The 27,424-nt window shown below is 52.0% G+C and overlaps 1 protein-coding gene across 5 annotated transcripts in view; it reads right to left on the bottom strand.

The window, feature by feature from the left end:
• The window catches only part of CREB3L1 (cAMP responsive element binding protein 3 like 1), a 47,136-nt gene extending 20,585 nt beyond the window's left edge, over positions 1–26,551 (bottom strand). For 3 of the 5 annotated variants that reach the window (XM_030005786.1, XM_030005807.1, XM_030005797.1), the window contains exons 1-2: positions 26,183–26,551; positions 1,008–1,236 (exon numbers count right to left, since the gene is read on the bottom strand). In XM_030005786.1, the coding sequence (XP_029861646.1) occupies positions 1,008–1,236; positions 26,183–26,290 (337 nt within the window). In that variant the 5' untranslated portion in view covers positions 26,291–26,551. The remainder of the gene's footprint in view (positions 1–1,007; positions 1,237–26,182) is intronic. The other 2 variants (XM_030005817.2, XM_041120981.1) reach the window with 1 other exon arrangement.
• Positions 26,552–27,424: the final 873 nt, after the last annotated feature.

The following is a 27,424-nucleotide window of genomic DNA, read 5'->3' as shown; positions in this document are numbered from 1 at the left end:
AAGATGTGTTTATGCACTCATGCTGGTTTGTTTTTTGTTAGTCATCTGGTTGCCTGTTTGGGCTGAGTGCCCTTCAAGACTGTATGGGGGTTAAAGCTAAGGAAAAAAAAAAGTAAATGGAAAGCTGCTTTGATACTGAGGCAGAGCTTGCTTGGCCTGCCATGAGCCTCTCTCCCAGCACCTCTCTGAGTGGCCCCTAAGGAACCTGGCACCGATGGCTGCGCCCTTTGCAGGGACCAAAGAGGCAGTGGAGGCCAGCTCCTCTCCTCCTGCCTTGGCATTTGTACCAGAGAGCTGGGATCATTCTTGGCCATGAGAGGGAAGCCTCTGTCCCAGGTCTCACTCTCACTCAAAGGAATGGCTTTCTTCTGTGTATACTGAGCCTGTGCCACTGCTTTTTCAGGCAGCCTGGTGTCCATCAGCTGTTGGGACACCCACACAGTCCCGCAAATTACAGGACTCTCTGCAAGGACGGCTCTAAAAATATCCAGCCATCATAAATTATCCTGAAATGAATTGTTTTAAAAATAGGTTTTGAAATGACTGTTCCTCTCTGTCTCCTGCTAAAAGATCTGCTGGTAAAGAAGCCACTTAGCTTTCCACATGTACCAGCACTGGTTGCAGCCAGAGACTCATGCTTCCTATATTCAAGCCAAAACCCTGCTGCTTGATGCCAAAACAGACCTGGATCTAGGGCATCCACACCCAGGTTTGCAGGGTCCTAAAGTGACATTGCCTATTGCTTGCCAGAAGCTGGCAGCACACCAAACCACAACCAATTATCATCCTCATAAATAACAGCCCGGCAAAGGAGCAATGTGACTGTCAGAGCACAAACTGAAGGAAAAAATGTGGGCTGTATTTGACAACGGCAGATCAAATTCTTGCCTGGATTAGCCATGCGCAGGCCCAAGGAATAGCCAGTTTGTCCTTATATATGGAAGCCAGCCAGAGCCTCTGCTAACAGATGTGCCCGAAGCTGTGCAGTGTGCACATCTCACGCTCACCGTTAGCATTATCTTCAGTCTTGACAGGCACGAGGGGGCTCTGGGGAGCAGAGTCTCCACTGAGGGAATAGCTGTGCTCTGCCTGGATGCCTGGAGTGGGTGGATCCAGGTCCATGTCCAGCAGTGGGTTCTTCTCAGCCAGTACTGGGTCATCGAAGAAACTGCTGAAGAGATCGTTGGAGAAATCCTCCATGTTGTCGGAGAAGTGATCCAGGTTCTCTGAGAAATGCTGAGGAAAAACAAAGGGAGAGAGTATGTTAGTGTCAAGTCCAAGAGGGATCCGAGAGCCTTCCTCTGCACTGAGAGCCAAACCTCAGCAACAGCCCTTTTTGGATGGGAAAAAGCAGTTCCTATCCCTTGCCTGCATCAGTTTCATAAAAACACCTTGAATTAAGATAAAAAGGGCCATGGTGCTGTACATCTTCTCTGCCTGTTTATCTATGCCACAAACACTCATGAAACTCTTCTATATTCTCACATTTCCCCCTTCCTCTGTGGGTACCTATCTTTGGCTTCCTAGCATCATCTCACTGTGACAGTGAGCTGAATAGAGCACAAGGCAAGAAATCCCTGTGATGACAAAATGCAAGTGTGGCAGAAAACTGTGGTCTTCAGCACCTGTCCTTGGTGACAGACACTTTCTCATGTTCTCTGCCAGCAGCAATAGGCACTCTGATGCCCCAGAGAACATCAACCCAGCTGCTGATTTCTATCAGAGAAAAAAGATCAGTTGGATCAACATAACAGGAAGGCCCCCTGTTGTGTTTAATTTCCTCTGGGATTTCACAGCCCCTCTGTGGACCATATGAGGCTGTCCTCCAGCCAGATAGTGCCTGTGAAATTCAGCTCCCCGATGAAGTTTAAACACTACAGATGGGCTGTTAACAACAAACAATCATTCTACTAATCATTCCAGTAACAGTCAGTAAATCTGGCCAGTGCTGCTGCAGAGCTGGGCTCCTGATGCTACAGGGAACCTGTTTCCTTTGAGGCATATCCTCCTGTTCAGAAGTAAAATCACTAACTTTTCCATTTGCTACAACAAAGGATTGGTTGGGCAGGGAGAAAAATGATGGTTGCCAAACACCAGCTGAAAAATTATCCCATTTGTTGGCAGATTGAGGCTTCTGGCTCAGGGAGAGGAAAGAAAAGACAGATACATTCAAGTGACTATATTACACAGACGGAACTGTGTAACTTAAATGAACTGGAGAGAGCTCAGAAGAGTCAGACTGGGTCCCCCCCGCCTGGAAAAGCATCTGGGTGGGCAGAAAGGCATTGAAAGCAGCGTACTGAAATACCAAGAGCAACAGGGTATGGATGAGAGAGAGTGGGAGAGAGCACGCAGGTCCTAGAGTGGAGACATGAATGCCAAAGAATTCCAGTGTGAGAGCCGAGCTCAGGAAAGAGCCCGGCTCCTAGAGGAGCATGGGGTGTGTGCAGTCCTTCCTTTCCCCAGTGCTAGGACTGAGGGAGGAGTTGGCCAGAGGACCCCGGATGCTGTAGCCTACAGGTTCCTGCTCCGACAGAAAGGTATATTTGTTTTACCTGAGCACTGTATCACTCGGTCAACATTACGCTGGCTGTCAGAGGGTTGGGGTGAGGCTGGGGAGTGAAGTAGGCTCCAGCCGAGCAGACCCAAGCTTCCCACCAAGTGGGGGAGGGAGACGGTGAGCTGCAGCGATCTCCAACATGCCGGTGCCCTTCACCCTCCAACATCATCCCTCAGCCACTCAATTTAAAAACAGATGCCCACGGAGCATGCTGGAAGTAGGGGGGGGAGTCCCTACTGCCTGCATTGTGCCTAATACGAGGTTTCACTTCCTTTGCTTCCTTCCCACTTGTCCTGTCCTCCCACTGCCTGGAGCGACAGCCTGACACACCACCATCCGAGGCTCCCCTGGGAGGGCAGACACTGCATGTGCAGGTAGGTGAAGGCACACTCATGCTAAATCCCAGTGTTGAGGCCCTCCCTGGGATGTCTGGGCTAAAGTTTCCTCCACTTGTTCCCATACCGGAACCAGAGTTGGCGGGGTAGCTTGATAAAATCTACCCAGCCATTTCCAAGTTGCCTAGAAGCATTTCTGCACTTGAATCAAGCAACAGAAAACACCTCCCATCTGTGCTGAGCATAACAGATCTTCAGAGGGAGCTGAGTCAGCAGATGGAACTGGGTTAGATACTTATCTAAAAAGCACTGGAAAACCAGGTTTTGTGCTATCCTACAGCACTAAGGGGTAAAGAGTTTGGAGTCCTGAGCATTAACCCCAGAGAGTGCCTGCTCATGTAACAGCTGTTCTTTGTCTTGCTTTCTCTAAACGACACAAGCAAACACAGGATATGAACACGATAGCCTTACGGTAAAGGGTGAGAACATAACTGCAGAAAAGGGAAGAGATTCAGAGTTCTGGCTGCCAATGCACCACGACAGCACAGCAGAGCCGGGATCCAACAAGAGGCTCTCAAATCATATATACTGTTGTAACCGTCAAAACTAGAACCACAATGTAACCCTGGAAAAGCAGCAGAGCTGGATGGACAGCTGCAGGGAGAGCTGTCTGCGACTCTGACACATGCTTCAAATCTCTTTTACAACTGTGCATTAACAAAGGCAGAGGTGGGAGTGAAGAGAGCCAAGAAGATACATTTATGCTGTAGTTCCACACACTTTTAGTGGCATCCCACCCAGGCTTATAACAAGGATCTCTTGGTCAGTCAACAGTCTTCCCATTGTAGGACAAACCTACCCTGAGGGAAGAGGTGGAGATGTGTCTCTGGTTTTATTCTGAAACCAAAAAATCACCCCAGCAGTGGCTATGGGGTGAGAGGTGAGTAATGATTGCAAGGGGCTGAGTATCAGAGCCTTAACACAGGCACCAGCATTGGCAGGAGTAATTGCAGAATTCTGGTTCTTCTTTTAGACACCACACAGCAGGCTTGCTGGAAGACCTCACTGCTTGGAAGTGAGGATGAAGGCAACACTGTTCTCCCAGAGATGCAGGAGTTCAGGTCCCCAAGAGACCGTTATTTCCCAAGAGACAGAGACCTACTGCACAGTATGGGAAAAACATGGGTGAGAATCATAGAATTGTTTAGGTTGGAAAAGGTCTTTAAGATCGAGTCCAACCATCAACCCAACACCACCATGCCCACTAAACCATGTCCTGAACTGCCATGTCTACACGTTTTTTTGAACGCCTCCAGGGATGGTGACTCCACCACTTCCCTGGGCAGCCTGTTCCAATGCCTGACAAGCCTTTCAGTAAAGAAATTTTTTCTAATATCCAATCTAAACCTCCCCTGGTGCAACTTGAGGCCATTTCCTCTCATCCTATCACTAGTTACTTGATAGAAGAGACCAGTACCCACCTTGCTATAACCTCCTTTCAGGTAGTTGTAGAGAACAATAAGGTCTCCCCTGAGCCTCCTCTTCTCCAGACTAAACAACCCCAGTTCCCTCAGAGAAGCAGAGAATGAAACTCACCCCCCCCGCCAGGAATCCAGAAATGTTGGGGCACATACCACTCTCTGGGCTCCTGGGTCTTATCCTCCAGCACAACTAAATGCTGGCAAAGCCTTCTCATCAAAGCAGCCCCCTTTCAGCTCTCAGCAATCATACATATACCAGTCCAACATCTCCAAACACAGGTGGTGGAGAGAAGGGAGCGAACCTATGAGATTGGGAATAACTATGGTTATTATCAAAGGGGGCACCAAGGATCAGACACCCTCAAAAAGGGAGAGCACCTAGAGCTGTCACAGAGCTGGAGATTGCTATTTTACTCAAAGAAGGTGGCAGGAGGCAGAGGAAAGCAGAATAAGGAAGGGTAGAGCAAACAAAGATAATGACATGGCTTTGTAGCTGGCTATATCCACAATGGAAACTACAGGACAAGCAGGAAGCTAACCCACCATGTCCCAGGAAGACTGCTGTGTCTCTTAGCTTGGCTCCGTTCTCTCCTGATGCCAACAGGTATTGCCAACTAGATTTCTGATTAGTAAAGACAGCCATGCACGCAACCACAGAGTAATAGGAAAAAGTGTTCTCTTGTCCAGATCCAACTGTGACGAGCACAGTGAGGAGCAGCCCAGAGCTTATTTTGGATAGATGCCATCAAAACCACTGCTAATTAGTTCAGATCTAGCCTGCTAACCCAGAATATGCAAACTCTGTCCCACCCAGCTCTGTTGGGGGAGTTGCACCTGTCTGGCAAAACTCAGAGAAGGCTTCAGCCGTACTCTTCCTTAACGTGTATGAGAGAGAAGGCTCCAAGGAACTGCAAGTCCCAGGGTACGGTGTCTCAGAGCTGTGTGGATCATGGCAGAGTATGGCAGGGTCAGTGCTCTAAGTTTCTGAGTGATAAACAGAAGCAGGTTAATCACTTGGCCAAATAGACGGTAGCTTTATCCTGGCTGGAAGGTCACCTGCCAAAGGAGTTGCTGGGCAGCTACTAGCCCTCCCTTCCCACCCAGACTGGAGCCAGCACAGCTAAAGGCCTTCATGTGCTGCCACTAAATGAAACGACCGTGCTGGGCTTTAGGGAGACTTTTGCCCATGCCGTGGCAATGAAGATCTCAGCAGACCAAAGGCACATGTTGGTGGAATGTCCAAGAAAGAGCCCACAGGACTAGGACATGAATGAAGGTGGGATGGACAGAGATGCACAAGCAGAGCAGGCTCATACTCTCACAGCCTCTTCAAGGCCTAGACTCTCTCCTCAAGAGCACCTTCCAGCCAGGCTGAGATCAGCCAGCTCCCGCTCCTCAGAGAATTTGAGCAATCTGGCCAAGAATTTCTAACTGTGACAATGAAGGACTCTGCAACTCTGCTGAGATTCTCCTTTAAGGTATCTCAAGCAGCTGTCACACAGAAGGGCGTGGCTTGCGCAAGGGGGACCAGTCAACTGGGAAACGTGAGCCTTACCATCCTGGCCCAGAGGGAGCGGGTGTGAAGTGTACTGGGGGAAAACAGCTTCCAGATGGGATACGAAGCTCGCAGCTCAGTCTCATTTTGCATTATTTGCTCCTGCTATCTCCCCCTCCCTTTCACACCCTCCTTCCTTCTCCTTCTAACTATGCTCCAAAGCCAAGAAATAGCACGAGATGTGTTTCCAAAGCTGTATTACCAGTGAAGCGGTCAGGGAGGGGGCAGCCAAGGGACAGAAACGCAATGGCGAGGATGTGCTGGATTTCCTGATCCAAGCCCGATTTCTGGCTGCCCGTCCCCCCCACTGCAGTTCTGGGAGGACAGGGAGGCAGCGCCCGAAGGGGACAAGCCAGCGTGCGCAGGTACAGGGGAGGCAATGACCACCGCATCTCCAGGCCCAACAGAGAGCCTTAAGCTGCTCTGGTGCCACAGAAGAATCTGCTCGGGCTGAGGCCACCCCAGCCACGGGGAGAGAGTGTGAATCTGTCAGCTGCTGGCTCCCGCTCTCTCCCACTCCTGGTGACTGACATAGGCACTGACTCTTCCAAACATATTTCCACCACATGTTTTCATCCTGACCTCATGCTTCGGGTTGTCTAAATAGCACACTGTATGTGCGTGCGTGCACTTCTCATTCGAACACCCTTTCCTGTTGTACAACAGTTATCTTGGGAGCTAATGTAAGGCATCCAGACATCCAAACGCAAGCTCTCTATTTCCCCCCACCCAGAGCTGGTGTTAGACCTCTGGGGGACCCAAGCAGAGACTGAGGCATTAAGCCTTTTCCCCTGGCTGGTTGCGCATGGGATGCCTTCAGGTGCCACTCTTGTAGCCCAGTGGCACGACGCATGGCTGAGGGGATGGTTTCTTCTCCCTGGATCCACTTCTGCTCTGTGGTCACCCTGGCTGCATCTGTCTCTCCTTTCCCCTTCCATGCTTCCATCCTTTGACTGTGACTTTCCCCTTCCCACCTCCAGCTGAGTTGTTTGGAGATAATCTCCCTTCAGGATCAGCCTGGTTCTCACAGCCTCCCTGCTCTCACCACAACGGTCTCGCTCCAAAGAGAAAGCGGCGAGGGCCTAATCCAGCTGGGCGGCAGCCCAGGCCCAGGAGACGAAGGGCCTTTGCAGGTTGGAGGTTCTGCTCGTGCTGGCAGGCAGTGCAGATGGGGAGGGGATTCTTCTGAGTTTTCTCTTTTCTTTTTGAAAGTATTTTTCCTCTTTGCTTGCCAAGATAAATCTCCTGTCCCAGCTGTGACATCTGCATTTCCCTTCTCTGCTTTCACTAAGGAATGAAGCCCCCTGCACTCCAGCTGCACAGCCGAGGTTTCCTTTACATTCCAGGAAAGAAGAGCCCATACACTCCAGACAGTCCTTCTGCTCTCTTTAAAATACAGTGAATTTTAGACCTTATGAAAGTGAAGGCCTTGACAGCGTTAACAAGATCCAGGCAGGATGGACAGATGCTGTGCACACTTCTCCTCACAGTCTAGTCGGTGCATGTGCACCCCAAGGGGCACAAGTGATCATCCAACCACCTCTTGGCTCTCTCAGACCCCTCTGGTCCCCCTCCATCCTGACTCCTGTTGCTCTTGGTCTCTCCTCTCACGTACCACAGCTCCCTGCTGCTCCACGCCTGGTCTGCTCAGGCCCCTGGTCTGCCTGGATAGCTTGCCACTGACCTTCTACCCCTTGCTGTTCCTGTTTCTCTGCATGGCACGGCCGAAGCACTTCAGGCCAAACCATCTGCAAACCCCACTGCTACTTCCCTCCAGCAGCAGGACAGCATCCTGACCAGCAGCACCCCTCAGTCTTCCTCAGAGACTGCCAGCAATGCCCGTATCACCTGCGATTACCTTGCACATCACGACCTTGGACCGCATGGCGAACCAAACGCTTACCTGACACCCAGCCTCCCAGTGGCAGAGGGTTTGACTGAACCTGATCTGGAACCAGGCCCAGAATTTACTGCCGTCTGTAGAGTAATGCAGAACGACAGAAAGAGGGAGCTTTATGGTCACTGAAAGCAAGGCAGGTGACCTGCTTCCCCACAGGCCAGCTGCGCCATCAGCTCCTTCCCCACAGGGACCGCAACCCCTCAGACCAAAGGCGCTACAAGCGGCAGCCATGTCCCCGGTGCCTTGCGAAGTCCCAGCAAGGCTCAGGCGCAGCTCGCTGTGGAAACCTCCTTCCACCGCACATCCGTGCCAAGGACCTGGATTTACAATTTCCAGCGCTAGGCGCCACAAGACCTAGGAGGGACGACAGAGGCTCAAGGCACAATCAGGGGAAGGCGATTGAGGGAGCCGCGCCAAGGCAAGGCGCTACCCTGAAGCGAGGGAGCAGCGGCAACGCCGGCCCGACGAGGTCCCCGCCTGGGTCCCGGGTGCCCGCAGCCGCTTCGTTCCCCCGCCACCCCGTCCAGCGGAACGGCCCGAAGAACCCGGGTGAGCGCCCAGCGCTTCCCCGCTGCCTCTTGCGTCCGAGGGGCGACCGGCGGCTACGGCCGAACCGCCCGCCCCCTCCCCAGCCGCTGGCGGTTAACGGTCGCCGCGGCACTCTTCCAACGGCCCGGCAGCGACGGCCGCCCATTGGCCGGCGCCGCCGAGCGGCGGCCAATGGGAGGCGGCTGCCAGCGGAGCCGCGCGAGGCGGGCGGGAGGAGTGCAGGGTTAGGACGGAGCTGGTCCCCGGACCCGTCCGCGCCTCACGGCCCGGCCTCCGCCGGGGTACCGGCGTTAGCGGTCCTGTCCCGGTTCTCCCGCGGTGCACCGGCCGCCTGCACGGCTCGGCTGGACGCTGAGGTCGGAGGGGACGCCGAGATGGAGGGGGAGAGCCCGCCGGGTGGGGGGGGTGGGGTGGCGGGAGGGGGGCGCAGCCCCCCTCCCGCCACCCCCCCCCCCCCCCACCCGGCGGGCTCTCCCCCGTGAGGAGACCTCGCCTTTGCCCCTTCATGGCGCTTTCTCATCGTGGGATGTCAGAGGAGGGGGGAAGAAAAATATCAGCTGACAGAATGGGTGATGTTGTTAAAAGCATACGCACAATACAGACCACATCAAAATTCTGCGGCTGTGATTGCAGCCGTGTAATTCCCAGCTCGGGAGTTCGCGAGCCTGCTGTTCATTGGGGAGGAATCTTGGGAGGCACCCAGGCGTGGGGGGGAGTGGGCGAGTGAAGTCTTTAACTTAAATGTTTTTGCCCCTGAAAGGAAAAAAAAAAAAAAAAAAAGAGAGAAAAATGTATGTGGAAAGCTGAAATCCGCCAGCCTGTGACCGGGTTTCTCAGCAACTCCGAAGGAGGCACCGAAGGCACCTGCTGCAGCAGTGGCAGAAGAGTCATGGGCACTCGTGTACCCACACCTGGGTTCAGTGTGCTCAGCATAAATGCGATTAGCAGCCAGTGTGGGCAGTGGTGATGTGGGAGACACTGGAAGCGCCCTGTGAGGGGAATGACTTGTGGAGCAGGGCAGAGCCCAGGGTGAGGTGAAATAAAAGGCAAGTGGCATCCCAGTGTGGCCATAACGGTGTGGCCATCTGTGTGCCCTCAAACCACCTGCGGATGCCAGGGTGCGGAGAAGGTAAGCGTGTGCTAGGGAGGAGGGGGAACACGTCAGCCTCCCCTAGGGCAAACCAGGCTCCACTCGCCTGGGGTGGAAAGCAGCTACAGTACACCATTTGCTTGTTGCATGAGACTTGCTGAATCTGCAGAGACAGAAGCACCTCTCCTCCCAGCAGCAGCACCCTAGAGGATAAAGAGGAATGCCTCTGCTTTCCAGCGAGTTTTTGCTGCGTGTATGCTACATATGCAACGAATGTCCCAAATTTCCTTTGGCTTACAACTCCCTTGCAGCCGACTGATAAAAAAAATTTGAGCGGGACTTAAACCATAGGCAGAAGTGGACACAACTCTCTCAGGATGAAACATTTAGATCAGCTGCTCTTAACCCTCATTTGGCAGAAGATTTGGGGGCTATGTCTAGGAGTCCATGAAACGTAAATAAAAAGTTTGTCCTTCAAGGCCTTTCTTGAGCTCGGAGAACTGAAGACACCTGCTTGCTACAAAACAAAGCCGCCTTTATTTCTGAGCTGTCGTGGTGGCAGCTGGGTCATGTTAGAACGGAGATGCGTGGGAGGTGTTCTCTGTGGGAATGCAGGTACCCCTGGGCAAGCTGGCAGGGGTCTCTTCCTCTTCTTTGCTCCTTCCCAAGCCAAGGTCAGTACAGTCTCTGGGCAGAGACTTCACACAAGCAGTAGCTCTGAGAGAAAGAAGCTGTATCGTTATCTCTGCCCTCTTGTCTGAATTGGTGCTTTACGTCTTTGTGTTAACTTGGCAGCCTCAGCTGAGTTTGCAGCAGGATCCCAGTGACACCCTAACTCCACACAATGACGGGGGGCCAGGGGTCTTTCTGCTGCTGCAGCACCCAGGGGATGGGCTTCACGTGAACTTTGTCTACTTATGTGTGAAAATATAATCCATCATCTTTGGGAAGGCCTTATCTGCTATGTTACCCCGATCCACCTCCACCCAGGTGTGCCTTTTGCAGAGCCCAAACACATCCATCCCTTCTCAGTCCCCACAGAGGCACAGCAGCCAGAACACAATTGGGTTTCCATAGCCATCCCTGTTGTCGTGTGGCACCCCCGCGCAACCTAGGGATGCAGCTCCAGCCCAGCCCTGCAAATCTACCCTGAAAAAGCCTACATAGATTTAATTGTGTGTGACATGTCTGCCTGGACAGTTTAGGGAAAAATGCTGCTTGATGGAGAGGGACGTGCCATGCGATGAAAGGCAGCAGGCAGGGCCAACAAAAGAAAATACTGGTTTACTCTGCATGATTCTGTGAACTATACTGCCATTCTGCAGTGAAGCTCGGTCACAGTATCACCAAAAGACATGAAATACAGCATGAACGTTCAATACAATTAAAAATAAATTACAGAGGTGCAACTGTTCAAGCCAGTCACCAGTCAGTGGGATGGGGAAGTTTATTCAATAACCAAAATAAGCTGGAATAAATGCTGCTCCACCATTTCTTCCATCTTTCTTGGAAGCTTCTGGCCCTGCCCAACATGGGGTTGGAGCCACCAGAGTTGGCAGATCTCTGCTCTTACACAGCTTGTCACCCTCATGCCATTATGGGCCTTTTTTCTGCATCTTGCAAGAAAGGCAATCTAAGCAATGAGAAAAGCACCCTGGGAGATAAAGGAAATCTGCTTTGGGAGATAACCAGAGAAGGAGGAAAGGTCTGTATTATCTTTACAATCAGCTTCATTTGTCTCATTGAAACTGTTTCTCTTTAGTGCTCAGAGAGCAAAATCAGAGATAATTCACATTTTGTCCCCTGGCAGGTCCCTGGAGACCCATAAAGAAAAGCAGGCCTTGGAAGAGGAAGATAGCTGTACTCTGTTCAAGTCCAAAAGCTGAGGCATGCAGCTAATACCAAACATTACTGGTGGCTTTCATTCCTTGGGCCTTTGTAAAGGGCAATTACAGAGCAACTAAGTCTGGACCAGCTGATTTGTGATTCAAGTATCTTCACCCAAAATCTTGAGAGAGCAAGAGCTGGGACTCTCTTCAGTGGCCAGGCTGGGCAAGAGCTGGGTTTTGCAACCAGCAGACTGAATGGGGTTCTGCACCAGGACTGTTTTCAAAGCAATTCAGCTTGGAATGCAGATTTCTGACCTGCTGCCAATATCCCAGTGGAAAATCTGTGCCCTGAGCAGCAGATAGGAAATTAAACTTCAGCTCCAATGCTGAGGGTATCATTTTCACCTCAGCGGTGGCGCTGCAGAAACCAGAGTCTCTGGAGAATGGGGAAATCCTTCCTAGCCCGCGAAGGGCAGTAACACCTCTCAGACCATTTGTCACTATGGGATTAACACCGTCCTGGGGGAGAACGAAGGTGTGATGTCGGTGAACGAGGGGTCAAAGCCCTGTGTTTCCAATGACGAGGATAGAGATCTGACTGGTCAGAGATAATGCAGTTACTTCAACCATGGGATGAAAATCAAGGCTGAAGGAGAAAGGCAGCCTGTGAAAATCCTTTCCCAATGCCTGGCTCTCCAGCTATCCTCTCCCCAAGCCAGACTTCTCCACGACAAGGCCCAGCAGCCGAGTACCCTGTAGCTGGTGAAAAGAAGTAGAAATGTGAAGATGCCTGGGATCGTGTGCTCAAGTAAAGTCAGAGGCTTCTGGGAAGAAAAGATCCCATGTTCCTTTGAAGACAGGAATCCTATTATGCCCTGAAAACCTGCCCTGAAAGCTCCTGTGTCTGAGATCAAGCAGGCATCTGCACCCCAGCATTGGAGCGGTGTCTGCAGAAATGGGTGGATTTGGGAATCTGTTCTCTGGACACCCCTGGAGCGGCACAAGGAGACGATGGATGGCTTCATGGGTTTTAGGGCCTGGAGGAACCAGTCTGGTAATCAAATATGGTTCCTTACATAGCTGAGTGCAGGAGCTATATTCATGCCTCCCGCTTCAAACTCATCATCTGCAACTGAGCTTCACAGAAAGAAACATCTCATCTCAGTTTAAAGGCTTCAGATAAATCCACCCCTTTCTAAAAAAAACTGTTGTAGAAGCTAACTACAGTCACCAAACATATGAGTCATTGCAAAGAGGGACTCTCTAGCTTAAGCCTCCAAAGTGTTTTCTCAGGCTTTTTGCTCTTAGATGAACAGGTCCTTGCTACCAGAGGTCTTCCTGAGAACAAAACCAAGTCACCTTTTAATCTGTGGAGCATGGTATGGCATGGCCACCCTACCGGGTTATTCTGCAGACAGCAGAAACAGCACTGGTCTCATTGCAGGCAGGGAGAACTTGAGGACTTATTTAATGACGGCGGGTTGTACTCACACAACTCCACATTAGCGGCAGATTCAAAGATTAAATTATCTTTCTGTATAATTAATTGCTAGATTTTAACATAATCAAATTACAGGTGGAAGTGAGTGATTGCTGTGGCAAAAGAAGTTACAGCCCTGCCATGGTGGCCAATGCTGCAAAGCAATAATGAAGGCTGTGCGAGCCCTAGAAAATCGAGATAAAATCTACAGTGGTTTGGCTTCTGGGCATTCTTTCAGACATGGCTTTATTATGCAGGTGTAAAATCCAGGACCAGAAGCAACAATAACCTCTTAGTATCCATCACTGTTTTATGCGCAACAAAAGAGAAAAAGCACCAGTGAGATCTTCCCCTTCTGTCCCTTAATCCTGATGCCAAGTGAATTTTCCTAAGTATGGAGTTCTCTGTATACATGAAACCCTTCATAAGTGCCCAGTGTGTGTCCCAGCACAGATGCACCCAGCCCCTGTTCCTGCCTGGATGCTCACAGCACCAGCCCTTCTCATGTCACCCTCCTCCTTCATGCCTCTGCTGCCTGATTCTCCCCTGCTTCGCTCCTCCATTGCCTTCCTGCTGCCTCCTCTCTCCGAAAGGGTGCACACATCTGGCTTGCCTTTATTGTGTGATAAATCTCACCCTGCATCTTGGGTTCATTTTCTGAAAGTTTTGAATGGTGTCTTGGAAATGCTGTTGGACAATAGGAGCTCTCTGAACCCAGGCCAGCTGGACGGGACTCCTTGCGTTGCAGCTGACATGCAGGCTTTGGCGGTCTTTCTCGACTCTTTCCTCTCTTCTCTTTTCTTTACAGCACTTGAATTGTCCTCAAACTTTATTTTTGGAGTGGGCAGTGCGTTTCTGAATCTTTTCATCGTTATATTATTATTAATTATGGTCATGACTATTTCTCTTTCTGCTGGCACTCCTGGGTGGATCTCTCCTCTCTCACTTAATGTCTTGGGTAAGACTACCTTGGCTGCAACCCACTTAAGCAGTGACTCAGAATCCCTGGCCCGCTCCCAGGAGAGATGCAAGAGTTTTGCCAGTCGGCTTATAAAGAGGCCATCGTTTTCCTCAGCTACTCTCTCTCCCAGCAGAGCTGAGTTGGGTGGAAAAGCTCAGCTCTGTGGTTCCAGGGAGTCCATCCCTGGTGGACACGCCATCCCTGGGGTATTATGAAAGCAGAGCCTTGCTCCGTCCGGGTGCAACCAGGACAACTTCTGAACCAGGCCATAGGATTCTCCGCTGAACAAAATTTTGCTCTCTGGGGGGGGGTCACTGCACTCAATTTCCCTGTTCCCAAGCCACTGGAGGAAACAAAGCTAAGCAAGGCATGTGGGTAGGATGAGGCATTGTGAGGGAGGGAGTACTGTGTGCTTATGTCAAACCATTGCCTAATGGCTCATCACACAGCTACCCACATCTCTTGAGTCAGAGCGGAGAATGGCGTACTCTGAAGCAGGCTGTATCACTGGGTTTGAGGTTTGCTTGCAGCAGTGGTATGCTGTAGAGAAATCCCATCTTCATCCTCTGGGCATCTCAGACCTTTCCAGCCCTGTGGGAGGGTGGGAGTTGCTCTGTTTCGGAAGGCAGGAGGAGACCTGTGGCTCTGCTGTTTGCCTCTCCATACATTGAATTTAGGTAGTGAAGAAGACCTCTTTGCTCCTGTGTGGCTCCTGTAACTTAAAGACAATCAAACAGTGTGCTTTTACGGAGGCGGACGTGCAAACCCTCTTCATTTCATGTGCTGGGAAGGACTGAAGAAAAAAGAGATGGCTGGCCTTGGTGAGGCATGGCTGTCTCCCACAGACCATGGATGGAACACGAGTCTGAACCCTTCCCATTAGACTGCAATGCCTCCTGCAAATGGCACTGAGTGATGGAGGGAAGCAGATCACAGGCCTTCCCCTAGCAAGGGTGGGCACTTGGCGGCGTCGGATCACGTCCTCCCCAGCTCCCCTTCCCACGTGCTGGGAAGCCCACCTGCTTCACAGGGCAGCTGAGAGCCTTGGTGCTCCCCGGTGCTGGTGTTAGAGAAGGAGAGGGACTAAGATCATCGGTTGCTTTTTACTCACATCTACCAAAGGGAGGAATAGGTCTTGGGCCAAATAAAATTCTCCTTCCTCCCATTCTGCTGCAAGACCCATCAGGCCAGGGAAGCCCACGAGCAGCCGGGAAGGGCGGTCCCGCCAGCCCTTTCTGTGCTGGTGTTGAAGGTTGAGCCGACTCCTGAGCTCAGCTGCACTGGTCCAAGCACCAGGCAGAGGTGTCACCCTCTCCAGCTGCGGCACGGTGCAAACCACAGCTGGTTCCCCATGCGGGGCTGCCCCTCCCTGGCCCGCAGGCTGGCCACGGCTGGCCTCCACTCTGCGCTGATGGGGTGGCATTGCTTCTTCAGCTTGAGGAATGCAAGCCGCCCGAGCTGCTCTTGAGGATCGGCCAGGAAAAGTCCACAAATAGCAACAGGAAATCAAAATGCCCGCTCCAGACTTGCACCAGATACGAGGCCATCCAGCACAAGGAAAAAAATCAAATGCTGGACGATGGAGATTACATCATGCTGTGGATAAACCTGTGAGCCCGTCCAGCTGGGGCCATGCCAACAGGTCCAGATGGCTCAGGAATGCTAACTGCATAGCTACCTCTCTCTTGTCTTTGCTTCTTCTTCCCTCTTTCTTTCCCTATTCTCCATCCCTGCTGGCCTCCTTCCCTCTTCCCTTTCCCAGAATAAATAAATAAATCGTCTGGCAGCTCTACATAATCCAATTTCATCGAATATCAGAAAGGCATCTGAGACCAGTGGACGGGGCACGGGTCTGGACATGGGTCTCTGACACTTACTTGTAGATATCAAGGCTGCTGGGTGACCTCAACACAGTGCGTAGCTGCTGGGGTTGACATAGTAATGTGTGCCTTCATCTCACCTGGGACTTCAGCCCCTGACTACAAATGAAGAGGTTGCCAGGGCTGCTCCCCTGGAGCCTGGAGCATGCAGGAAAATTAAGAAATGAGCATTGCTCCTGCTCTGCTGCAGCTCACCCCAGCTGCTTACAGCTGCCACTGACTGCTCGCCATGGCTGCAGTTACAAGAGGAGGGAGAAAACAGTTTTGCTCTCACAGCTAGCAGCCTCTAGCTACCACCCTGGTACTAATTAGCAACAAAGGAAGGAGTGCAGCACCCTCTGTTCTGTCCCCAGCATTGACCAGAGCAGCATCTGGTAGTCAGCTCTCTCCCAGTGTGATAAAAACAGGGCTCAAAGACATGTAAGAAAAGAATGAAAGGTGTGTGTTTTGCCAGGTCTGAAAAAGGGCTGCAGGCCATTTGCTCATTATTTAATGCTAATCCAGCTGCTGGATGGCTGCCAACTACATTTAACAAATCCTGAAGAGCAGGAGAAGCGTCGGAGAATGGGAAAGCAAGCTTTGCATCGCTCTTCCCAGTGGACGATGGCAATCCTGACTTTACAACAGGTCAGGCAGACTTACTGTGGGGAAAAGGCACCTCCAAAGAGAAAGGGAAAACACAAAACCATACGCTGAGCAGCAGGGGAGACTGACATGGGTCTTGAATGCCCTGCTAGGGGACTGATAAAGCCATGGCACTCTGGTACTTTCAGCTTGTTACGTCCTTCTCAGATACAAATGAGATGAGACCATAGTTTGGGAGCCTGGGAACTCGGCACAGTCCTGACCACGCAGCAATTTCGGGCAGAAAGGTAACGGGGTGCTCTCAGCAAGTTGCGCCAAACCCAGGGAGAAGTTAGGTTTTGCGACTGAGCCAGGATCTGGTTGTGCAGTGGAGGCTGAGGTATGAGTACAGCCCATTCACTGGATTTATAAAGCACAAATTGTTTGGTTTTCAGTAAGGCCCAAAGAGGTCAGGCCAGCAACAGCATGGGCCAAGTACTTCAGTTTAAATCCTGATGCTGACCAACACAGTCATTCAGGCTGACACAGAAAGATTACTCTCGATTAGCTTGAAGTATGAGGTCAGAATCAGACATGTGCAGTCCCCAGGGATAAGGAGCAGGAGAGGGATGAAGGATAGCTGGGACATCAGTGGAGGATGGACCTGCCAAACTGAAAATGTTGCAAATATCATGCATAGCTGCAAAGTCATTCAAAGAGACTCTAACCGGGGAAACAAAGTAATAGCTATAGCTCCTCTGGACCTTTTCTGGCAGATATCTACTAGCAAACCCCCACCCCAGTATAACTTTTTGTTAATCTGCTTCACCCATTGATGGCACTGCCACATGTCGGTAAGAATAAGGATGTGCACTATTTTATAGCGAGCAAAAGCTGCATTGCTGCAAGTGACACCCTGAGGATGGCACACTAAGTAACTGGCAGAGCTGGGACTAAAATACAGTTCTCCCATTCCCGACAACCTCACTGCACCACTGTCCATAAGGAGAGAAAAAACACAACAAAAACAAACCCAGCATCATTCAATTGGCAATTCAATATTTGTGGCTCAACGGCACCTCATCAACTCTTACAGTCTGCCACATTTGCTTGGAAAGAAGAGCCAGATTTCCAGCACTCCCTGGGCAAAGAGCTCTCAGATCGACAGACTGAAAAGGCTTTGAAAGAAACCTTCCATCAACAGTCTTTACCAATGTCAGAGCTGGTTTCCTCCTCCCTGAGCTGCCCGGCTTGCAGTCCCTCCCCCAGGGCAGCAGTGAGCTCAGCCAAAAACACCTGCCCAGCTCCTTCCTTCAACCGTCATGAATTTACGGGACTCATTTAACATCAAGCTGCTCTGACATGCAACAATTAACTCTCGAAGCTCTGGACCTGGGTCCTCTTCTCCATCCTGGTTTCCCTCTGCCTCAGCTACCCCTTCTGGAGGGAAAAGCTCTCCTCCCAGGAGAGGGAGGGCTGCAAATACTGCAGAGCCAGAAGCAGGTTCACAAGGTAGACTCCCTGCGCCTTGGCCAGCAAAGACGTGTTATTCTTGAGCTGCAGTGCTCCCACCTGGACATGCCATGGCGTTGGGAGGAGAAGCCAGTGCCCCCATGACACTGTGGTGGGGAGCTCAGCACGGGAGGAGTTCTTTGGGCATCAGTCTAAGGAAGCTCACCTGCAGGAGGGATGCTGAAAATCCAATGAGTGTCCAAAACCAATGTTGTATCCAGCTCCCTCCTGTGTAATGTGCTTGGTGTCAGGCCCAAGCTGTATTTCTCCTTCAGCCTCAGCTGCCAGGTTCCTCCCAAGGGAGCCCTGACATTCCTGTTGCAGGGGAACTCCTGACACAGATCGCTGAGCTGAACGCGTTACGTTGCATCTATTCTAGGAAAAATGTTAACTGCGTTTTGAGCAGGCTTAGCTAATTGGGTCAGCCAGACTGACCTAAACGAACATTTTTCCTAATCAAGACAAAGTTGCAGTGTAAAGAAGCCAAAAGCAACTTTGCTGAGGTAGTCAGGGGTGAGTTTCCTCTGGAACAGGCTGGACAGTGATAGCAGTGAATGACCTCACATAAGGCATCACCTTTGAGCACTAAAGGTCGTACTAATTACCCCAGCTCTGGTTTAAATTACATACTAGTTTCAGGGAGAATAGCCATGCACATTGCTTCCATCCTGTATGAGGAATTTCTGCAATCTTAGAAAGTGAGAAGATAAAACAGAAAGAGAAAGAAAGTGAAAGAGTGACTATCTGCAGTTCCAACCTTCATGAGACCTTGTTCTGGCTGAACAATGTGTCAAGATCAGTGTCAAGCATCTATCACTTGGACACTGACCAGATCAGAGCACCTCCACATGATTTCAAAGGCAGACAGCCCTGGAGACATTTAAGAAAATAGGAGTAAAAGGAGAGATGCCAAGAAAGAGAAGAGAAGGTGGGTAAAGAAGTCAGAAAGTGGTGGGTGAGAGGGGAAGGCGGGGGTGTTCGGGTCAGCTCAGGAGACTACAGGAAAGGAAAACCTTAAATGATGTGACCCTACAAGAAAGAGAAGCAAAAAATTTTTTCTTGAGCAGCTGGGAATAAGTTAGAGAGATGTAAACACTATGACAGACATGTGGGGAGCAACTGGGTTGAAAGACACAGCCTGCCTTTCAGCATGCTACCTGCAGTCCCCTGATGCTCTGGCCATGCCCTCGGCTCTTCACAACCTTTCAGCTATTTCTGCTCTGAGGTACGATGCAAAACATGCAGGTACCAACCCAAGAAAACACCTAACAACTCACAACACACGTCGAGTTTCAAAGACAGGGAAGAGTAAGAAAAGGGCTCCATGCAAGCACCCACCCCGTCCTATTGCCAGCCTGAAAACAGGATCGATGATTTCAGCCAGAGGATACCAAACTACATTCAAGTTGCACACACAGAAGTCACCTGCTGCAGCAGGACAGCCACGGTGCCAGCACGGGGGTCAGCCAAGAAACATGGCTTTGGTTCCACCCTTGCTCTCACTTCTCATCTCCCATGTGGAGACGTGAAGTCCCAGCAGTTCAGGTGTGTAAAGGAGGATAAATACAGTCCCCAGCAGAAAGCTGGGATTGGTGGGATGTAGTAATCCCAGGACTGAGATTGGCCTGGAAGTGAGGACTAACACACTTGGCTCCTCCAACAGACACCTCTCCTGAAGAAGAACAATCCTGGCCACAAGGTTGCATGTGAAGCATAGGTGACTGCACCTGACCCTGCAGCACAGACCTGGGATTTCCCTGGGAAACCTCCCGGCCAAATCAGGTCAAGAGACAGCTCTTGGCCATTTCTTAGTTGAGCTGTAATGGTCCGCTTCATCCCTGGTGCCGCACCTCTTCCCCGGTAACTCTGCAGCAAGGAGAGTCACCAACTGGCTTTTGCGAACCAGCACGTTTCCTGCAGTGGATTGTCCACAACAGGACAAGGATGCACGGGCTTTAGTCGGTTGACTCATCCCTTCCTTGAAATGCACTGGTACAAGTCAGTCCTGAGAATCAAATCTTCATATCAAGCACAATCCTACCTGTGGCTATGAGAAGAGGACCTGCCGTGCAGCTGTCACAAAGACAACCCCAGAGAGTTAAGCGTTTTCATTCACTTAACACTGAGAATTCTTTAAATAGTAAATAAGTAATATACTAAATGCTAATTAAATACTACAGTCTTAAAACCTACAGGGAAGTGCTGAGAAAAAAAGGAGCAAGGGCAGGAATAGACTTTTCTCAGAGGAAACACGAGAGTACATCACAGAGGTGTCAGCCTGACTGTATTTTGAATAGCAGGGCTGCACCTGTGGCTATGAAATCCCTACTTCTAAATTTCCCTTTAAGGGGCTGCTTCAGAAAACGCTCTTCTTTCCACATTTCCCTCTCTACCAGAGACAGCTCCATTCCAGTCTTCAGCAAGACCAGCACAGCACCAGATGGGACCAGCACAGTGCTGGATGAGACCAGTGCAGTGCTGGATGAGACCAGCACTGTGATGAATGAGACCAATGCAGCATGGGATGGGACCAGTGCAGCACCAGATGGGCTCCTGGGCAGCAGAAGGCACTTTGCATCAACGAACCCAACACTTGTCATGGGATTCAGAAGCCACCATGGCTAGGCACTCATACTGGTATCAGGAGGAGGTCTAACAGGCCAGTCTCAGAGGCTTTCTACAGTCTCATCTGTACAAACGAGACCTCAGGTTTCTTCCTCTCTGAAAGTGGTGGTGGCACTGAATGACAGCCTTATGCCAGAGGGGATGGGAATCACCTGGCAGACATGGCCGGAGCTGTACACGACTCCAGCGTCTCCCAGCTGGTGCTGCTGACACCCTCCCTCAGTGGGAGCAGACTGTATGCACAGATGTGCTTCCACCTCCTGCCAAACCCTCCCTTTGTTTACCCTGAAAGCACTTCACCAAAGTCCTTCCTGCTTCTCCCCACCAAGACGATGGCTGTCTCCACTGTTTAACCCTGTTTTGGACACATGCCTTCCTGCACTCCTGCTCAGAGTTGCAACCTCTCTCCTAGCTCTGGCCTACCAGCGCAGTTAAAGGGTTCTCCCACTTGGTCTGAGATGAGCATTTAGGCCAGTGGATCCCCAGCACATGCAGGCAGTTGTCCAACAGATGAACGTTTTTATTTAGGAAGAGTATCCCAAATGTTCATCATTTTCTTGGCAGCTAGGAGGGACACACGAATGATTACCAGTCTCTGTGGAGAAAGTATTGACCTAGAGTCTTCCAAAGGAAGTTCAAGTCTCTCCCCCTCTTCGTTACCAAAATGGAAATATGTTTCCTGGTGATGACCCTGCGGTGATGATGCTGTAGGCTCAGAGACCCATGAACTTCCGCGTTCAGCTCTGGCTTCATCCTGCTGCTAGAACTTCTGCAGGTGTAAGTCCTGCTATGAGCCAGTAAGGAGCAGCATGGACATGAAGTGGAGGAACCACGAGATGGATCCAAAGAGACTAAAGAAATAGGAAAATCTGGGAACTATTGTTTTAGGATCAATTTCCATCAGGCCAGGTCTGATGGCCCCACCATGTCTCTCTGTACTTGTGCTCCAGATCCCACAAGAATCTCTGACTGGCAAGTTCCAAGCAAAATTTAAAGAAAAAAGTCTTGCCTTAGCCAGTACTTGGCTGACTAACCAGGGATGTGTCACTGACCAAATTTTACCAGGCGTGGGAATAAAGGGCCAAAATGCTTGCTGCACATGTCCCCATGAGGGACTACCATCAGTCCCAGAGAGCCAGGCTCCCATTACAGCAGAGCTCCCCTGTCTAGCAACTGGAAGGGATGAGAAGTGGATGACCAAATCTGCCTGAGCTCTTCATCCTCACTGTGTGCACAGATGGTGAGAGGGATCTTACACAGCATGAAACTCACTCAGACCAAAGATCGGTCCAAGACCTAAGCACCACTTAAGTGCTATTTATGTCCCTGTAGCAGGCATAAGAGGAATAGAAGTGTGTACAGGCTTCTTGCAAGAGCAACAATCAACCATGGTAAATAGCCTCTCCTTATCTTCAGGGGAAGCTCCCCTTACGAGTTGCACCAGCACCGCCCTCAGCCTGCTCACTACATACAGTCCTGCTACTCTTCTTCTTTCTGTGGGCCAGGACAATATTAAAGAAAAGAGCACACAGTAGGCACAAAACCCAGTTTGCACTCAAGGAGCAATCCACAGAGACAAGCCGTTCTTCTCTGCTGTCCCCCAGTAGGCTCCAGAAGATGCCGCTTGTCACATTGCCCAGGCATACAGGATCACAGTGAAAGAGCGCGTTACTGTGCATTCCCCAAAGGGTTAGCACTACTGAGACAGCCTGAATTGCCATTTTGCAACTTCTAACAGTGGAGACCTCGACTAGTATGTAGGCTATTTTTTTGCCTTGATGTCTCTCTTTTAGAAGGAGGTAAAGAATATGCTTTGAAAAGCATAGAGTCAAAATAGAGCTGTGTTTACATGAACATCCAAAATAATCTTTGAAGGTATTTTTCATACTATAAAACGCAGAAACATAGGGAAGAAACAAACCCACTGGGGTACTGGGTTAAAAAGAAACACATGACTCCTGTTTGGCTGGTTTATTCTGGCTTCATTCTGACACCAGAGTGTCACAAACCCAGTGAAGCACAGTGGTAAATCTGACTCAAAAGATAAGGCTTTTGAAGAGTTTCACAGCACTGATAAGAGCTGAGAGAGAAGGTAAGAGCTCTCTGAGTGCAGCTGTAATAGACCGTAAGTGAATAGATGGGTGCTCACAGGAACGACCAGAAATGATGACAGGTGAAATTGATAAGCAGGCACTGCATGAAGGATCAGCTTCATTTATGGTAGGTCCTTCTGGCAGAAAAAGATGAGCAAAGTTGCCTAAGTTCAAGAGCAGTAGGTGGCCTCCTGAGCCAAAGGAGACTGATAATGCTGTTAGTAGTCATCGTATGTAAGTCTGGTTAGCAGAAGCTAAGTGAAGTAAAAAGAAGCATTTCGTGTCCCTTGGAGATTTCCCCTCCAAGTACTGAGCAGACACCACTCTCCTTGAGATTTAAACCTCCCCCCACCAAAACCCGTCATATAATCACAGACTCATGCAGCTTGGGTGGGAGCTCAGGAGGTCTCTAATCTGACCTCCTGCTCAGAGCAGGGCCGACACTAAATTCAGGTTGCTCAGGGCTTTGTCCAGATAGGTCTTGAAAACCTCCAAGGACAGAGCTTCCACAGTGTCTCTGGGCAGCCTCATGCACTCCTAATTCTCCTCAGTGTGAGAAATTGTTTCCTTATACCCAGTCTAAACCTTCCCCGTTCCAATTTATGACGACTCATCCTCCTGCCATGCACTTATGGAAAGAGCCTGGCTCCGTCTTCTCAGTAACTTCCTCACCAGTGCAGGCAGGCTGCTGCTAGGTCCTCCTGGAGCCGCCTCTCCTCCAGCTGAGCAAGCCCAGCTCCCTCAGCCTCTCCTCAGAGGAGAAGTTCTTCAGTCCCCAGCTATGCTGGCGACCATCCCCTCCACGCACTCAGTTTTATCAATGTCTTTCTGGCACCGGGCAGTCCAAAACTGGACATTGTATTTCAGACACAGTTTTATGATTGTCAAGAAAAGGGGGATAATCACTTCCCTCTGCCTATCTACCACCGCCTTCCTGTTGCTAGCTGCTAGCTGCCTTTGCTACCGGGGCACAGCACTGCCCCATGACTCCTGCTGGGTCAGTCCATCCATCCCAGGGGCAGGAGTTGGTATTTGTCCTTGCTGAATTTCAAGAAGTTTCTGTCGACCCATTCCTCCAACCTGGCTAGGTCCCTCCGAATGGCAGCCCCCCCCACTTAATTCAAATTAATATTTTTTTTCTGTTTCAAGCACACAGACCTTTTCGAGGATGCATCTACAGACGTGCCTTCATTACTTTGTCACAACCTTAGATGAACAATACAGAGAACCATTTTTTAAAGACCAAGATGACTCATTAGGAGTGCCAAGGTTCAGGAAAGGAGAGTAGTTCAGAGAAGTGTAATTCTTGCCCCAAAGGAGCACAGCCTCTGCAGTAAGGTTCATCCATCTTTTCTTTCCGCTTCCTTTCGGAATAGAAGAAATCATCCTCACAAAAAGTTTCATACTGGCATTTTGTGGCCAAAATTCCTGGCCTGCTCTAAGAAAAATGCTTGCTGAACAATATCTGGAAAAGTTTGCCATCTTTGAAGCAAAGGCACTGGCAACTTTGTGAGCTATTGTGCACGGTGATGCTTTGCACAGTTCTGTGTCAAAAGAACTTCTCAACACATCTCAAGATCCCAGGAGATTTGCTGGATTTAGTAAGAAAATGTAAGTGTATTCCTTCCCCCCATATTGTCATGCAGAGTGAGAACAAAGAGGGTGATGTATTATGTTCTGGCTCTTGTATCACCAACAGATTTGGTAGGCGAGAAGCGGCTACAGAACCTCTTATGTTTATCATCTGCAGCAAGAGAAGGTATCAGCTTGACTCTCATACTCCAGCAGAAGTTTGCGGTGCTGGCGGTTGGGAAAAAAAAACTCACAAAAAAAATTAAAATTCTTTCTACTTGTAAGTTGAGCACAACATTGCCTGAGTCACTGCAACCTAGTTAACGTGAAGGCAAGGGTAGGCTACTTCCAAAAGCAGCTCTCCAAGCAGAAAGGCCATTTAAATGAGGCAGGACAGAGCCAGCCTGCACATGGCCACCGCACACTTGAAACACACTGTCCTGGCAGGTGGCACCAGATGGCACTCTTACACAAAAGCTTCTTTTTCACAGGGTATGCTTGCAGGCAGGAGATGTATTTAAGCTATAAAGAGGTACCGCCTATATTGGTCAGGGGTTCCCCGACTTCTGACTGCAGCCTGTGTTGCACTTAGGTAAAAGGGCTGGTGCCAATACATACTATTTTCACTTCGGTGAGGGAATAAACGGTCCTGGCAAAAAGCACTTCGTATCAGCATAGCTTCATCCACAGTGCATATATATGGAATTAGGGAAAGCACAAGACTCCTGACAACAGGTCTCTCAGATATGAGCAGGCAAGGCCTCGCGGTGCGAGTGAGCGCTCCGTCTTGGGGTGACGTGCCATTGGAAGGTCTGCCTGAACACAGCGGGACCGTGCTGCCTCCCGCAGAGCCCGACCGGAGTCGGTCCTTGCGGCACGGCGGTATCTCGGAAATTAGGAGCTGGTGCGATTTCTGAGAGATGGGGCTGCCTGCATAATCTCTTTCCCAGACCTGGTTTGTCTCCACACACCGAGTGTAGTGCGCTTAACATTTATGCAAATTCTGCATCTCTCCTCTCTCCTCCACAAGGGAGGCAGCATAAAAGGCTTTAGGTATCTTTTGTGTAGCAAAGCAGAAGTGGGTTCATCAGGTGTTTAACGGCTACAGCCCTCCTCTCCCTGTCCCCTGCTTCTGTGTCACAGTGCTGGCATCTCCCCTGCTCCCGTTGCAAGGGTAGCCCTCAGAGACGCTCGCAGTGCTACAGTGGGAACGCGGGAGGTGCCAGTATTGTGACAGGGGAGTAAAAAGCCGTGGCGAAAATCTCTCTGTCCGGGGCGGGCACACCGTCCCACGGCTGCAGCTGCTCGGAGGCCGGTGGAGCCCCGAGTGCAGGCGGTGCTCCGCTGCCCGGCGTGGGATGATGCCCTCGCCCTCACCCCAAAGCACCTCCGAGGTCGGGCCCTTCTGCCTCAGGGCCGGGTCCTCCCTGGCAGAGGGGCTGCGGGATTCGCAGCACAAACTCCCACCGAAAGCTGGGGCAGGACAGCGAAGAGCCTGTGCGCGCCGCTCAGGGAGAGCCGCTGGACTGGCGACTCGCATGACTCCTCGGAGAGGCTGGGCAGTTTCCCTAGAGGTGAACAATGCCCCTTTGGTTTCTTGGGACTGGCAACGCGTTTTCCTCCCGAGTGGCTCTTCCCCCTCACCCTTCTCTCCAAAGTAAATCAGCCCAACCTTGACGCCAAGCGGGAGACGCTTCGTCTCCCAAATGCCGCTCCGAGGAAAAGTTACCAGCAAAGGAGAGCGGAGGTGCGGAGCCCAAAGGTCTCCCGATGGCACCCGGCCGTGCCTCCGGTGCCGCCCGAGCCGAGCGGAGCCGCGGCAGGTTGTACGCTCCCCGCCCGGGACCGCACGCTTCTCCCCCGGCCACGAGTCTCAAAAAAAGCGCATTGTAAGAAAAAAAAAAAACCCAAAAAAAAACCTGCCGTTCCCCAGCCGGGGATCTCCTCGGGGTGCCGGACGCCCGCGGGCGGCGGGGCCGGTCCCGGGGGGCGCTGGCCGTGTGCGGCGAGGGGCACCCGGCTACCCGCACCCCCCGGGGACACCTCCGCGCTCGGGGGCACGACCCCGGGGCCGCGGCGAGCCCCGCCGGCGGGTCCCGTCCCCTCTGCCGGGTCTGCGGCCGCCCGCCCCGGGGCGGCGGGGGCGGGAGGGGGGCGGGGGGGGGGGGGGGGGGGTTGCCGCCGGCGGTCCCTTACCACATTGCTGAGGAAGTCCGCCTCGCTGAAGTCGCCGAGGTCGAGGAAGCCGGCGCCGGCGGCGGGGAAAAGCCGCTCGGCGGGGAAGGGCTCCAGGATACTGTCCATGGTGCCCGCGGCGCGGGGGCTCGGCCGCCCCCCGCGCTCCGCCGGCCGGGTTCACTGCGGCGGCACGCTCCCGCCCGCCCCCCGGCGGCGGCGGCGGCGGCGGTGGTGGCGGTGGTGGCGGGAGGGGGGGGGTTCCATGGGGCGGCGGTGGGCCGCGGCGGGGAGCGAGCCGCCTGCCGGGCACGGGAGAGCGGCGGCGGCGGCGGCGGCGGCGGCGGGTGCCCGCTCGGGGCAGCTGTCAGTGCCCCGCTGCCGAGGGGGCGGCCGCGGCCCGCCCCCGCCCGCGCACCGGCTGCCGGCGGGGCGGGGACTTTCCCCTCGCCGACACCCCCTTAAGGCGGCGCGGCGGATCCCTCGGTCCGCCCGGGGAGGGCGAGCCCGGTGGCTACCCGGGGGGTGTCCGTCCCCCCCCCCCCCCCACTCACGCACCCCGGGGGCTGGCGGAGGGGGCCCGGGGGCGACGCTGGTCCCCGGCAGAGCGATTTCGGTTTGACGAAGTGGAGAAAAAAACGTCCCTTCGGCACACGTCCCTGCCGGCAGAAAGGCGGCGGCAGCCCCCGCTGGCCCCTCTGCACCCCTCGGGGAGCAGAGCCCGAAAAGATGGGTCTTCCGAGGGGTCAAGTGCCCGAAGGGGAGCCGCAAGCCGGCAGGGAGATCTCCTTGCCCCGGCTCTCCGCAGCGGGCTCGCAGGTAGGCCTGGCTGCAGCAGCCCGTGCGGGTGCTCTGTAATTAAAGAGTTGGGCACCATTAAAGAGCTTCAGGAAGATTATATGGCTTCAGATAAATAGGATTACGGATCCCTGTCCTCTCTGATCCTTGCTCCAACCAACACTCAGGAAAACCACTTAAAATAATCCCGTTGAAGAAGCCCTGATGTTTTATTAATCTGTCCCTGCTTTCGTGGCTCCACAGAGAAGGGGCTGGAGGCCCAGCCCCCCACAGGGGCTCGCTTGGTCACAGGCATATGGAGAAAAAAAACCAAAGGCAGCGGTGCACCCTGGCTGGAAGTTGCCAGCAGCGAGGGTCCTGGTGGAGAAGTGCCGATCTGAGGCCGGCTGGAGCCTGCGCTGGGTTTCCGTCCATCCGGGCTCTTGCTCCACACTCCCCACGGGTCTCAGGGCTAACAGCACAAAC

This window comes from Aquila chrysaetos, chromosome 2 (genome assembly GCF_900496995.4).
Source record: "Aquila chrysaetos chrysaetos chromosome 2, bAquChr1.4, whole genome shotgun sequence".
NCBI lineage: Eukaryota > Metazoa > Chordata > Aves > Accipitriformes > Accipitridae > Aquila > Aquila chrysaetos.
Note: the sequence above shows the minus strand (reverse complement) of the source record. Positions and strands in the feature narration are given on the sequence as shown.